This window comes from Pipra filicauda, unplaced genomic scaffold (assembly GCF_003945595.2).
Source record: "Pipra filicauda isolate LSUMZ 115617 unplaced genomic scaffold, ASM394559v2 scaffold569_size315192_pilon, whole genome shotgun sequence".
Classification (NCBI taxonomy): Eukaryota; Metazoa; Chordata; class Aves; order Passeriformes; family Pipridae; genus Pipra; species Pipra filicauda.
The window spans coordinates 163,872-176,669 of record NW_024104719.1 but is presented as its reverse complement, the minus strand read 5'-3'; the positions used below and the strand labels follow the sequence as shown (position 1 = coordinate 176,669).

Sequence of the window (12,798 nt, the reverse complement as noted above, 5' to 3'; positions counted from 1 at the left end):
TGCCTTTTAATACCACTATATAGCTTTTGAAGAGAACCAAAACATCCCATGGAGTAATAGTTACCTCATCTGCCCCTCACTTACAGGAGCAACAGAGAGGTACAGCCAGACTTTTGTTTGTATTAGAAAAATCAGGGCATCTGCTTATCCCACTATCAACTTGATTCTTCAAACCAGTCCTAGAGTATCATGGTTATCAAATATATCTAATAAGAGCAAGAAGTAACAGTAGATTTATTCAAGTGCAGCCCAGTAAGTGAGTAAGCAAAACAAGTATTTATTTTTCTGACATGACAAAATATACTCCAAACTTTGAGGGACTGTACAATACAATCATTCTGTACTGAACCAATTGAAAACACCTCCATTAAGCTTGCAGCTGGACAGGTCTGTGCAAGATACCATGATTGAATGAATTCTCTCTCTCTCCTATGTTTTTTCCCCTATGCCACCTGGAGAGGATCTCTGTCTTTCTCAGACACAATGATGCTGATTTTGTTCTGTAGGTGGGTCGCTAGCACGTCACGCAGCTCTGACAAGAAGCCTCGCTCAGTGTTACTGTGCTCACACAGAATAACACTTATCCCATTGGCAACTGCATCCAGAACGTCATGGTGGGACATCTCTCCTGCCATTTTGAGAAAGAAATGTTATGTAGATCACTAATAACACAGTTGAGGTAACCAGGTCTTTGCAGATTTTGCAGACTACATTATATTCCATTTTCTATAAGGGAATTCTGTAGGAAATAGAGGGAGTATCTTGTGTCTTGCCAAAGGAGAAACACACTGAAAGTTGCAGCACATTGTCATCAACACTGATTCTGTGTTGAAATAATGCATGTATAACAATGTTTTAATTCAAATAACTTCCACTGTGCCACACAGCCTCTGATCCACGTTATCTCTACTTAAATGGTATTCTTCTATCATTCCAATAACTAACCGATTGTTTCTCAATTATAAATAATAGGTAACTCTTTCTGGCCAAATCTTTTAACAATCAGTCAACTCTTTTATTTTTTTCCTGGCTTGTTGTTTGTTTGTTTGTTTGTTTCTAGTGACTGTTTTTGTAAAGATAATGAAACAGCAACATAATCTTTTACCTGTGAGGTAGATGTCAGCTTCTGTTCCCTTCAGGACACTGCTCCCAGAACCAGCACACAGAGCAGCTTTCTTCACTGGCGATTCTGCAGGACACAAGGTGCCACAGTTAAACTTTGTTCAGCCCTCATGTCTGTACTGATTAATTGTTTCACTATAAGTACCTTGATTTTAGAGTCAATGTAAGTTTGTTGGAGTTGGAGACACATCTGTCAGTTTGAAGTGTCATGGGCCTGTAACATCTCTTATAATACAGCACAATCCTCTGTGATAGGTAGATTTTTTTTTCTTCAAGGGGTAGGAAAGTTTTCAGAACACTCAGCACAGAGGCTGGCTGATGGCTGGTTTTCTCCTAGTGAGGTGTTATTTAGTTAGGTTTCTGAACTGTTTAACAGGCTGCTACTCCTTCCAGGACTTCATGTTCCACCATCGTTAGATTCCCAACTAATGATGCCATTAAGGTAGCATTTTCCCTCTGAGATATACTAGTTGCTAACTTTTAGCTCTCAGAAGGCCAGTCTTAATGCAAGCTGAAAACTGCTCCATGTCATTAAAAATTTGCCCATTTGCTGTGATCGCTGATTAAAGGCTATTACATGTGTGACAGTGACAGGAAATTTAGTTCCTCATATACGTTACATTGAGTAAGGAGAGGGGACACACAACACAGAGTTTTCAAATTCTGTTAAGGTTTTACAGTATGTTGCCTTGCAATTACTGTTAATTTAAGTGAAGTCATATCACTTCATTCCCACACCATAATGAGAGGCTTCAAAATATTTCTGGGGATTTTTTAGTGCAATTGACAGCAAAGAGGCTTCTAATAAGACTTCTGTCTCCTAAGTTACAAAAAGTTTTCAACAAATTTGCTCTCACAAATTCTAGCAGCTGTGCTCCTTGGAGATTAGGATAGGTAGCTGGGATAAGAGGATGCTTGCTCCACATTTTTCTAATGACTCCACTGTTTGAGCTGGTTCACCTTTTTTCCTTATCTTTCATCAAAACATGGGTACATGTTCATAAGGATACCATAAAGTGTCTTACTATTTTGAGATGGTTTGAATTTAACACTCAGCCACAAGAGGGAATGTACAATGAAACAGCACACCTCTGTGTCTGATATCCCGGGCAGCAAATACGATCTTAGTAATTATATAAATTATGAAACAGAATGTCTTGTATTTGATTTGGGCTGTCCCTTCTTCACTGTGTCAACCAGCGTAAAACAGAACTTCCCACTAAAAGTACAGATGAGATTCTTTCTTGTGATTGTACTGTGTAAATTCTAAGATGCTGTTTCCTAGCATTGCTTCATAGTACTTGGAAGTAAACCTGTTTAAGACAGAGCAGTATTTCCCACTCTCACACACACACTCATGCTATCTTCCTGGAATACCAGTTCCAAGGGACAGCCTTACTTGCAGGCCTGTTTACCTAGTGTCCTGCCCATTCCCACGGCTATGCGGATGTGAGGCAATTTTAGGTGGCTTTTGATGCGCTCGATTATGTCTGACAAGGAAACTGGCTCACTCAGTGTGCACAGACGTCCCATTCCAGTGTGGGGAAGAAGAGGCTGAAAAGAAATTAAAATTCCTGTGAGAAAGCTGACTCCAGAAGCTTGCATTGCTTTCCATCCTGTACAAAGGTGAGTATATTGGGCATTCAGGAATGTCTCTGAACTTTACAAAAATGTGTGATGACCTCAAATGTAACATTCCAATCACAACAGCTATTGGAACTGATTTAAGAATTAGCATAGGCCACAAATATTTTCATTGCTTTGGAAACCATGTGTGGCTTCAAATCCCCATAAGCCAGTATTTTGCTGCACTGATGGGGTAGCACTGGCAACCTGTGATGCTACTGACTGCTGCATTATAGTGTTTAGGGCACTCAGCTCACACAAGTAATACATTCACAGGAAGTAATTCATGATTTTGTTACCTTTTGTAGCAAGAGAATCTCCGTCTTGTGATAAAGAAGGCTGTTCTGGGACAATAACACCACCACCTCCAACAGTGCTTTCTGAGAGCAGTTCAAAGTGACTCGTGTTTGCTCCTCACCTTCAACCCTGAGGAAAGATATGCTTGGTGCTTGCTAAGAACTAGATCAAATTTCAGCACTGTAATTATAAAACAAAGCTATTCTGCCTCAGTGGCTGTTTTACCACTGAGAAAGGAAAAAAGAAGGTATTGGAATAGCCTAGTCTAGTTCACTCTCATGGAAAAAACAGATATGGGAATTTAACTCATCTGACCTCATCAAATTTCCTGTTAATACTCCTCTTTACCACCTCTAATCTATGTGATGCCAGATTTGAGTAGCAGTTACCATTTAGCATGATATAGATTGATCAGAAAGGGACAGTTATTCCTTAAGTTTCTAGGTCTCTGCTGAAAAATACAGCAGCAATGCACAGAGGAACAAAGTGGTTATAATAGTAAAGTACAATTACAGCAACTTATTGTTTCAAACAGAAAGAGTACAACACTAGAGAGCAGAGGAGATACCTGGCTGGGAAAGTAGTGAGACAAGAGATCTCTTGGATGTCTTTGATTTTGGACAGCACTACATCCAGATGCTCAGTGTCTGTGCAGAATTCTACCCGGTGAGTGCCCTCAGTTGGACAGCTTGGTGCAGTTGATGGATGCAGTGGGACTGAAGTACAGGCACCTGAGAAAACAGTACAAGACTGCTGTTTTATAAAGCTGGATAAGTATCCTAATATTGATTTAGCACATATCTTAAAGAGATACAACAAAAAGATGCAAATTTTGCACTCCAATCCATTTTCCCTGACCAGAAGTGAGGACTTTTTGTCCTGTTGTTTCCATTAGGCGGAGTCTACTTTAAATCCAAAGAAGTTGATAGATATGTATTATTTGTCATTCTTAGTGCCATCAATTTTATCCTAAGCGTTGTACAAAACTAAAAATAGTTTCTGGTTTGTATGACAGACTGGAAAAGACCCAGCTGTTGTAACCTTTGAGTCATAACATAGGATAAAAATCTAAAATAACTTCAGGTAGCTTAAGTCCTTTGCAAACAATGAGATCTTGTACTTTATAAATTAAAGGTGGTGATTGAAAGTCGGTGGTCTAAGCTTTGCAACCACAACGGACAATAAATACGCTCCACCAGTTCCGGCTACATCCAATAGCAGTCATCCAACACAGTCATGCATCTGAAAATGTCCTCTAGTGTTTGTATCTGGTATACATCACCAAGATAAATTTCCTAAAATATGTTTAAGGTTCTTAGTGCTAGAAAAATATCGTGGGGTTAAAAAAGAAAGAACAATAAAGTCCTGTAAAAGCTGGAAGAAAGGAAAATGAGGAAAGGTCACCACATAAAACAGCATATACCAATGAATAATTTTAACCTTTCTTTGTTTGTTTTTAACAGAATCTCACCGAGTCCCTTTGTCAGCCAGTTATTAACTCCGTGAGGTATGGCATCGTACGCTGTATGTGGAGAGTAAATCCCGATTCTGTGCTCCAGGGCTCGGACCACCAGCCGTTCCTTCCAGGTCTTCCACGTTACTCGCTTGAGCGGCGTGAATATAGGAGGGTGGTAAGAAAGAATGAGGTCTGCCTTCTTTTGCACCGCCTCTTCCATCACCTCCTCAGTGAGATCGTTAGTAAGGAAAAGGGTGTTCACAGTGTGGGGAGGACTTGGTTCCACCAGCAACCCCACATTGTCCCAGCTTTCCGCCAGAGAGAGGGGTGCGAAGTCATTCAGGGCAGAAACGAGCTCCCTGAGGTCCATGAGGGCGCGGGCGGGCAGGCGGCCCAAAGCACGGATGCGGTGGAGAGGCCGGCGAAGCAGCGCCGTGCCAGGCAGCAGCATGCGACGACCTGAACAGGAGGAAAACAGGCCGGAACGAGCCTGGGTAACCCACTGGCCGGAACAGCAGCGGAGCGCTCGGGCTGCGGATGCCGCCCCGCGGCCGGGTCAGCGCGGCCCTGCACCCAACGCGCGGAGCTGGAGGGTCATCCCCCTCCCCGCGGACACCGACCCGCAGAGCCCGGCCGCGGAGCCGTCCCTGCCTCGGCGGAGGGCAGCGGGTGACACCACAACCACCTCACGCAGGGAAGGGCCGGCGCTGCGGGGCGGGACCTGCGCTGGCCCCGCCGCTTCCGCCGCGCTCCGGGCGCTGGGGCGGCCCCTCCGGGTGAGAGCCGGCCCGAGGCGGGAGACGAGCCGCTGCTTCCAGACGATCCGTCTGGATCCAGCCCCGGCAGGTTCAAGCATGCTCGCCCGTGGGCGGGGAGGGCCGGTGGAGGAGCTGGGTGGCGGCACCTCGGGTGGGCAGGGAAGGAGCCACAGCTCCGGGCTGTCGTGGGTGAGGGGGAGCCGAGGGCCGGTGGGTTGCGGTGGGGACGCCGGAGCCGGCTGGTGGCGGCTTCCCCGGGCTCCGCGGGGGTTCGGCGGGGAGGGCGGGTGTAGAGGAGAAATCAGCGCGTAAATCTCTTGTTTACTACACAGATGCGATTCTATTACCGCCATTCTAAACGCTTTATTTTAAAATATTGCTAAGCTTAAAAAAGTCTGGTCCTGTGCTTGGATGCAGGTACCTGGCCGTTGCAGGTGCTTACAGCTGTCAGGAGCTGGCTCCAAATCACATTTCCACTAGGTACTGGCATGGGGCTTTTATCTGGTAATTTCTGCCATTTACTATTCTGCCAACTGTCATAATATTCATAATATCTGGAAAAACTGATTGCTTAGTATAAACTTTCATCCTAGGAAAGGGTGTTTTGCACCTTCACCCTTTTTCTCTAAGCTATCTTTTTGTACTAATTTCTGCTTCTTTATATGGTGTGTAGTTGCTTAATGCAAGTAAAACTTATCCACAGTCACTTGAATGGCACTGTAGAACCGTGTGATGTAAAAGCATATAACCACACAAATATTTACAAATCAAAAAGAAATGGGGGTTGGTGGGAAAAAAACCAACTGATTTCCTATGTTTTCTTTGCAGGAAATTGCTGTATAGAAAGCTGCCTCAGCTTTTTGATAAGCAGACATGGTGAGAACAAATGCACTTTTTATATATTTTCATTCTTTCTGAAATGGTCAGCTCTTGGAAAGTGAATAGCTGCTCTGCATCTCAAAGGATTATACATATTACTCTGATGCTGTGAAGAATTTGTAATGAAAAGTTTAGGTTTTCATTTCAGACATAAGAATATATTGTGAAAAGGAAAACAGGTCCATTTACATCAGTCTAAAATATAATTAAACTTTTACTTCAAAGATCCTAAAATTTAATCCTACTTTGGTATATATTTGATAATCTAGTTTGGTTTCTTTTACCACAGAAGCATTATTCGAGTTGCAAGCCCTGCTTCGGTGTATGTAAACTTATATACTTGCAGACTTTTAAAAGTTTAGCAAATCAGGAAATAGAGATAAGAGTGTACATATCTTAAACTGTACATACACCTTTTATAGCACCTTCACGGACACTGTGGCAGCTGTCTCCTCTCCTTTACCTGTATCCTTTTGGAGTAGTATGCCAGTATCAACATGATGCTGATTTTGGTTATTTTTCCTTGCACTTATCCCCAGTGTAATTGTATTAGCATAGTTTAGCACTTTTCATAGGAGCACTATGATATATTGGCCTACAGAGATATATGTGCTTAGGTGACTGGGTAACTGCAGTTTTAAATTTTATAAAGCTAATTTATAAATTCTAAGGAAAAGTATGTTATTTTGTACATTTGCTTGTTTGAGAAGGTAGATTATATACGCTGCCATTTTGAACTAGCTTTATCACCCAGAAGGCTGCAGGCAAGTAACACACATCAGTTGCTCCTCTGGTTAAAAACGAGTGAGGAATGTGCACCACGCTCTCACCCAGATAGATATAACCTTGGTTCTTCACCTTTACAGTCGCAAATGAATAATGTATTTCTGCAGTGTAACACCATAAAACAGCTTCTGCGTTACCATGGCAAACTTGATTTGTCCTGAACCTGAATGAAACTGAGTGCTTTCTGGTGATTTTACTGGAAATGTGGAAGGTTTGTGGCAGTAGCCTTGCTTATGGCCAAATATTGAAACAGTGGTTATATGCAGTGGGAACTTGCTTATGTTCTTTGTGGGACTGAGAAATAAAACTGAGTCTGTTAGTAGTTCATTACTGATTTAATTATTTTCTGCTTTTTGCTCAGGCTGTCACGCTGCATACTGATGTAGGAGATATTAAAATTGAACTATTCTGTGAGCGTACTCCAAAGACTTGTGAAGTAAGTCAAATAACAGGAGCAGGATTGCCTAATGTTGAAACAAAGCAGTAGAAATAGTGAAGATTGTAGACGGGGTAGAGTGGCTTTTGCAATTCATCTTTTCACATAATGGAATACTAACATTTTAAGCTGGTACAGTGTCTGTTCCACTCATGGAACTTGTGCACTGTGTCATGCTCCCTAGAGTTTTGATGCCTGTTTCTTACTTAGTAAGGGTTAGCTAAGGAACTCTTCCCTTGAAGTTCCAGCATCTTCCAAAGTGTCCTCTGCCCCCAAGGGGAAATGTGGCACATAGCATGGGATTCCCAAATTTCCATGGGTTTGCTCACACTCTCATAGGCTTGATTTTAGTTTAAAAGAGTGAGACTCCCAGTTTGTCAGAGGCCCCAGGTTCTCCTTTCTGCAGTAAACTTAAATTGAATTAATTTATTTTTTAATGAAAAAGCTGAGGCATAAAGTTATTGATTACAGAATTACATGTACAAAATAAAAATGTTGAATGGCAGTGATACTTTAGAGCATATCTCAGGCTTTTTGTTTGTTCCTCAAGTCAGACAACCTTACACTGTAACCTTTAAAATGCTATGTATGTGTGACAGTGTCAAAGGAGTTTATTAACTATGATTTGTTTGTAACTGTTCTGTGGCAATGCTCTGTGGAATTCACATGGTCACAATGCAAAGCAGGGGTAAAAGCATTGGTCTTGCCAATTCTGTCATTTTAGTAAGACGATACTATTTTTCAGTTGTTTGTTAATATGGTTTGTTTGATTTCCATAGAATTTCCTGGCTCTTTGTGCTAGTAACTACTACAATGGATGCGTATTTCACCGAAATATAAAGGGCTTCATGGTTCAGACAGGGGATCCATTAGGTAAATTCTTCTGTCTGGGTCTCTCTATAGAAAAATGTACATAAAAATAAAATGTCAAGATATAAAATTCTAAGTATTAATATTAAACCCCAAATGTAAATAAATAAAAATTTGCCTTGGTGATGGAGGTTTTAATGCTGAGATTAGTTTTATTTGGTGGGCTTACAGAAGTGCAGTCATTACCCTGGTTTTAAATAATGATGCATTCTACAAACTCGAGTTTTTCCAGCTGTTTCCACTAAATATGATGGATCTATTGACTTACCAGCTGTTGAACGGGGAGCAGTTGCTACTGTGCTTTATCTGGTTTCTGCTTGAAAGGCTACACTGCCTCTAAAGCATTTGGGGAAAATGTCCCAGACAGTGGTAGCTGCTGGGGAGAAAATCTGGTTCAGCTCTACGCCTGTTTGTACTCACACTGAATTTAATTTGAGGATATGTGAGTGGATAGGTGTTCTTTATATAATGTTAAATCTCCGTGCAGTGTCAAGAAACAAGAACTTGATCCCTGCCTCAAACTAATTACAGCCTATCTAGGGTCTTTGTATTAAAATGTCATAACAGAGCATAATTTCTGGATTTTTCAGTCTGAAAATCTGGTAATCTCTACTGTGCTGCTTCTTTGTCAGGCACTGGGAAAGGAGGTAACAGCATCTGGGGCAAGAAGTTTGAAGATGAATTCAGCGAATACCTAAAGGTATTTCTGTGCTCTCAATATGCAGTTACGTTTTCATATGAATTTTCTTTACAAGTTGGAGAACAATCAGCATCGTGTTGTAATGTATGAAACACCTCTTTTGTAATTGTAAAACAAATAAAGGATGGAAAGCTTAGTATTATTAAAACAGGAACAGGCATTTCTGTTCTTGGCAAGTTAGGTTTGAGGGTTTTCATCACTGAAAACAAAATTACAAAGAATTTGTAACAGTGTTTTTCATGCACTAAAGGGAAAGTAATTTTTCATTCTAAGAGCAGTTTTAAAGAGCTAATTATGAATTGGGATAGAATATATTAGCAACCAGGATTTGTTCTTAATAATGGTATTGAGGCAGAGTTCTAGGTCACAGAGCACTTTGTAGAGGTTAGTCCTGCTCTCAGAGCTGTGTATTCACGTTGAGGTTTCTCCCCTTGTTCAGCACAGTGTCCGTGGGGTAGTGTCAATGGCAAACAATGGCCCGAACACCAATGGATCGCAGTTCTTCATCACTTACGGCAAACAGCCGCACCTGGACATGAAGTACACTGTGTTTGGAAAGTAAGGATCCAACTGCTCGCCTCTTTATCAGTGTGTGGGAAGGATCTGAGCATTTCAGGGCACATGCAATGCAAATTCAGAAGCTTCTGGTTATAAGGATGTGTGTATGTAAATGTATGCTCTTGCACTGTCACCAGAATTAGTTGCTCCAAAATGCTGTTACCTTTTTCTTAGTATTAGGGAATTCAGTGGAAATAGGCATATTAAAAATTACCTCAAGAATGTAGATTTTCTTTCTTTCTTTTCCTCTCCCACTAGTTATTCCAGCTTGGCTTTTCATCCATTCCCAAATGGACGCAACCTGATTTTAAACCAACTCCAGAACATCTGGATATACAGTTGTAGGGTTTACTGAGAACCAAGAATCTGATTTGGGACTGGATCTGGGTATGAGTGTGGTAGTGACTTGGTCATGCTTCTGTTGGTCAGATAAAACTCATGGAACTGACAGTTAATAAAATCAACTGAGGTTGTTGCATCATTATTTTAAAATATACTTATGTTAATAAACATTACTGATAAATTGTCATATTCTAAGCAAATATCTAAAATATTTGAGTCTTTTTCTCTTTCAGAATGGTGGTAATGTCTTTTGTTTGTTGTTAAAGTCTCTAGCGTGCAAGTGAATCTGCTGAGAAAATGCAGCCTTATTAAGTGCAGTTAAATATTCAAAAGAAACTGTGGAGTGTGAAAATACTTATTTTCTACCATTTGTATTGTTTGTAGGCATCTAACTATAGGTGCTCCTTTCATTTCTGAGTTTGTTTAGAAGTGTGATTGACAGTAGGGTTTTTTAGATGTTTTTTTTAGAAAAAAAGTAGAGACTGTACTCGTGCCTCAGCTGCAGAACCATCAGCATATACAGTCAGTCCCTGCAGGCCCACAATCCACTGCAACGTGGATTCAAAGAGCTCATGAAAGTGACTGAGTGGAACAGCACAATGTGTTTTCTTCTGTTTCTGTGGAATAAACTGCCAAGATTTACCAGAACTAGTTGCTTAAACAAAAAACGTATGAGGTTTTAGCAGAAAAATCTCTCTTGCCAGTTCTTCAGCCTGAGCAGGAAATCCATGCCATTAGATTTACAACAGTTGTTAATGATTCTGTCCAATCTTGTCTTTGAGTCAAGGTTAGAAATTATACTCTCAGATTTGAATATTGATTTTCCAGACGTAAGATTTCAATAATTCTGACTGAAGTTTGCTAGGGCCAGTATCTTGCTGCTACCTAAGCCTGTACTGTGTTGGTCAGTCCTGCCTGTCAGGAAGTGCAGCTAGGAACTTCATACAGCTGTAGTTGGTATAAAATATGATACTGTCAGGTCAGCAGGAATTATTAGTACTTTTTTTCAGAATCTATCAGGTATGCTTCATATTTCCTTTCAAAGTACATTATTTGCCACATACAATGTTTTGGCTGTCTTGTATCATTTGCTTGCAAAGTCCTTGCCCTATGATACTTAACTGTAAAGTGTTTTGAGATATCTCAATTGTGAAATTTAAATTATTATTAGGAGGAGATTTCTAGCACTTCTGTTTTTCTTGCAGAGTTATTGATGGCTTGGAGACCCTGGATGAGCTGGAGAAGCTGCCTGTTAATGAGAAAACCTACCGACCTCTTAATGATGTTCGTATTAAAGATATTACAATCCATGCCAACCCTTTTGCTCTGTAGCCACAGAGGCCTCAACACATTCTTTAGAGACTGGTCAGATCAGCTCCCAGATCATGGGGTTTAAGGAGCCATTAAAAAGGGTTACTTGCGCTGGATCAAGTAAGTTTGCTCACTGAATGCATAATTTTCAGGAGCTGTGACATTGTTTTGGAGTTGTCACAGAGAAATCTTGTGCTTCAGAAGCAGGGTTTTCCAGAGTATCAGCCAGGATTTTGATTTTTAAACGTTGCTTTTTATACTTGTAAAATAAAAAAAAAACCTTTTCAAGTATTTTTGCAAATCTTTGAGTTTTGCCTTATCTTTCTTAGTGATTCTATATTAAAACAATGTTCTTTGCTATAATTTCATGCTACCAGTTTTCTGAAACTTTCTCACATAAATTCTAACCTTCATTACTCGGTTTTCTCAAAAGAGAAAAGTAAGATATGCAATTTTCTAGGTGAGAGCAATGTCATAAATTGATGAAACCTTTCTCTCCCAGAGGATTAAAGAACATGCTTAGAGGAGTGCTTGCTCTTGTACTGCTGTGTTGAAATGGCAACCTCTTCAACCTCCCAAAAAGGTAGATGGAAGACAATTTCTTCTGCTTCTGGCACAGTGCTATAGGTATGAAAGGTATTTCTGTTAATATGTATGAAAGAGTAAGTATTTTCTTTACATAGCCATTAATTGAAACAAGGCAAGATGGATTTAGTGTAACTTTTTCATTACTTTTTGTACTGCACAAGCAGTCAGGGTGTGGTGGGTTGACTGTGGCTGGATGCCAGGTGCCCACCCAGCTGCTCTGTCACTCCCCTTCCCAGCCGGACAGAGCAGAGAGTAAAATGGAAAACAACTCATGGGTTGGGATAAGGCAGTTTATTAAGGCAAAAGCAAAGCAGAAGCTTGCGTGCACAAAAGTGAAGGAAAAAATAACAAGGTTTATTCTCTCCTTCCCATGAGCAGCGATGTCCAGCTGCTTCCAAGAAGCAGGGCAGGCAGCCACTGGAGACAATTAATACCCCCCCTCCCTTTTCCCTCCCAGGAAAAGGAAACAAACCCACTACATCCTTGCCTTAGCTTTTATATCTGAACTGATGTCATATGGTATGGAATATCCCTTTGGTCAGTTTGGGTCAGCTGGCCTACTTATGTTCTCTCCCAGAATCTTGCCCTCAACTGGTGAAGGAATGTTACAGTGCTGATGCTGTGCTCACCAGTAGCCAAAACACCAGTGTGTTAGCAACACCCTTCTAGCTCCTAATGCAAAGCACAGCACTGTGAGGGCTGCTATGGGGAAATGAACTCCAGCTCAGGCAGACCCAATACAAGGGGGTAAACAACGAAGAGCAGTGTCAAAAAGGCTGTGGTCAGATGAGGTTGAACAAGGAAGAGATAGCGTTGTTTGGTCTTAGCTGAGAGCAATTGTTATTGGACTCAAATAAGAAAATCTGCAAGAAGGTACAGACATTTCTAAATATTGACTGGTCAAGAGGAAAACTATAGTACATGCATGTGTATGAGTGTGTATTTATGTATATTGCTGATCCTATGCTCAAAACAAAATAACTTGACTTAAGCAGGAAAAGAGCAATCTGTATACATCAAAAAAGAGTTCACCTTGGGCATACTGGGAAAAGCAAAATGTTCTGCTCTT

At 40.9% G+C, this 12,798-nt stretch overlaps 2 protein-coding genes across 10 annotated transcripts in view; one reads left to right on the top strand and one right to left on the bottom strand.

The window, feature by feature from the left end:
- Positions 1 to 253: 253 nt before the first annotated feature.
- On the bottom strand, positions 254 to 5,122 carry NIF3L1 (NGG1 interacting factor 3 like 1). The gene is made up of 6 exons (XM_027725697.2): positions 4,517 to 5,122; positions 3,614 to 3,776; positions 3,048 to 3,174; positions 2,538 to 2,676; positions 1,106 to 1,189; positions 254 to 628 (listed from the first exon to the last, which is right to left on the bottom strand). Exons 1-6 carry the CDS (start codon positions 4,950 to 4,952, stop codon positions 444 to 446), a joined length of 1,134 nt encoding a protein of 377 aa, XP_027581498.1. The 5' UTR covers positions 4,953 to 5,122; the 3' UTR covers positions 254 to 443.
- PPIL3 (peptidylprolyl isomerase like 3) overlaps positions 4,764 to 12,798 on the top strand; it is a 23,186-nt gene continuing 15,151 nt past the window's right edge. For 4 of the 9 annotated variants that reach the window (XR_005565872.1, XR_005565870.1, XR_005565868.1 and 1 more), the window contains exons 1-9: positions 4,765 to 5,347; positions 5,677 to 5,739; positions 6,088 to 6,135; positions 7,286 to 7,360; positions 8,140 to 8,233; positions 8,863 to 8,930; positions 9,370 to 9,488; positions 11,036 to 11,261; positions 11,644 to 11,724. Coding sequence is in view for 1 of the 9 variants with exons in the window: in XM_027725700.2 (XP_027581501.1) it covers positions 6,133 to 6,135; positions 7,286 to 7,360; positions 8,140 to 8,233; positions 8,863 to 8,930; positions 9,370 to 9,488; positions 11,036 to 11,162 (486 nt within the window). In the remaining 8 variants the exon portion in view is untranslated. Of the gene's footprint in view, positions 5,348 to 5,676; positions 5,764 to 6,087; positions 6,136 to 7,285; positions 7,361 to 8,139; positions 8,234 to 8,862; positions 8,931 to 9,369; positions 9,489 to 11,035; positions 11,433 to 11,643; positions 11,769 to 12,798 lie in introns of those variants that run through there. The other 5 variants (XR_005565873.1, XR_005565869.1, XR_005565876.1 and 2 more) reach the window with 5 other exon arrangements.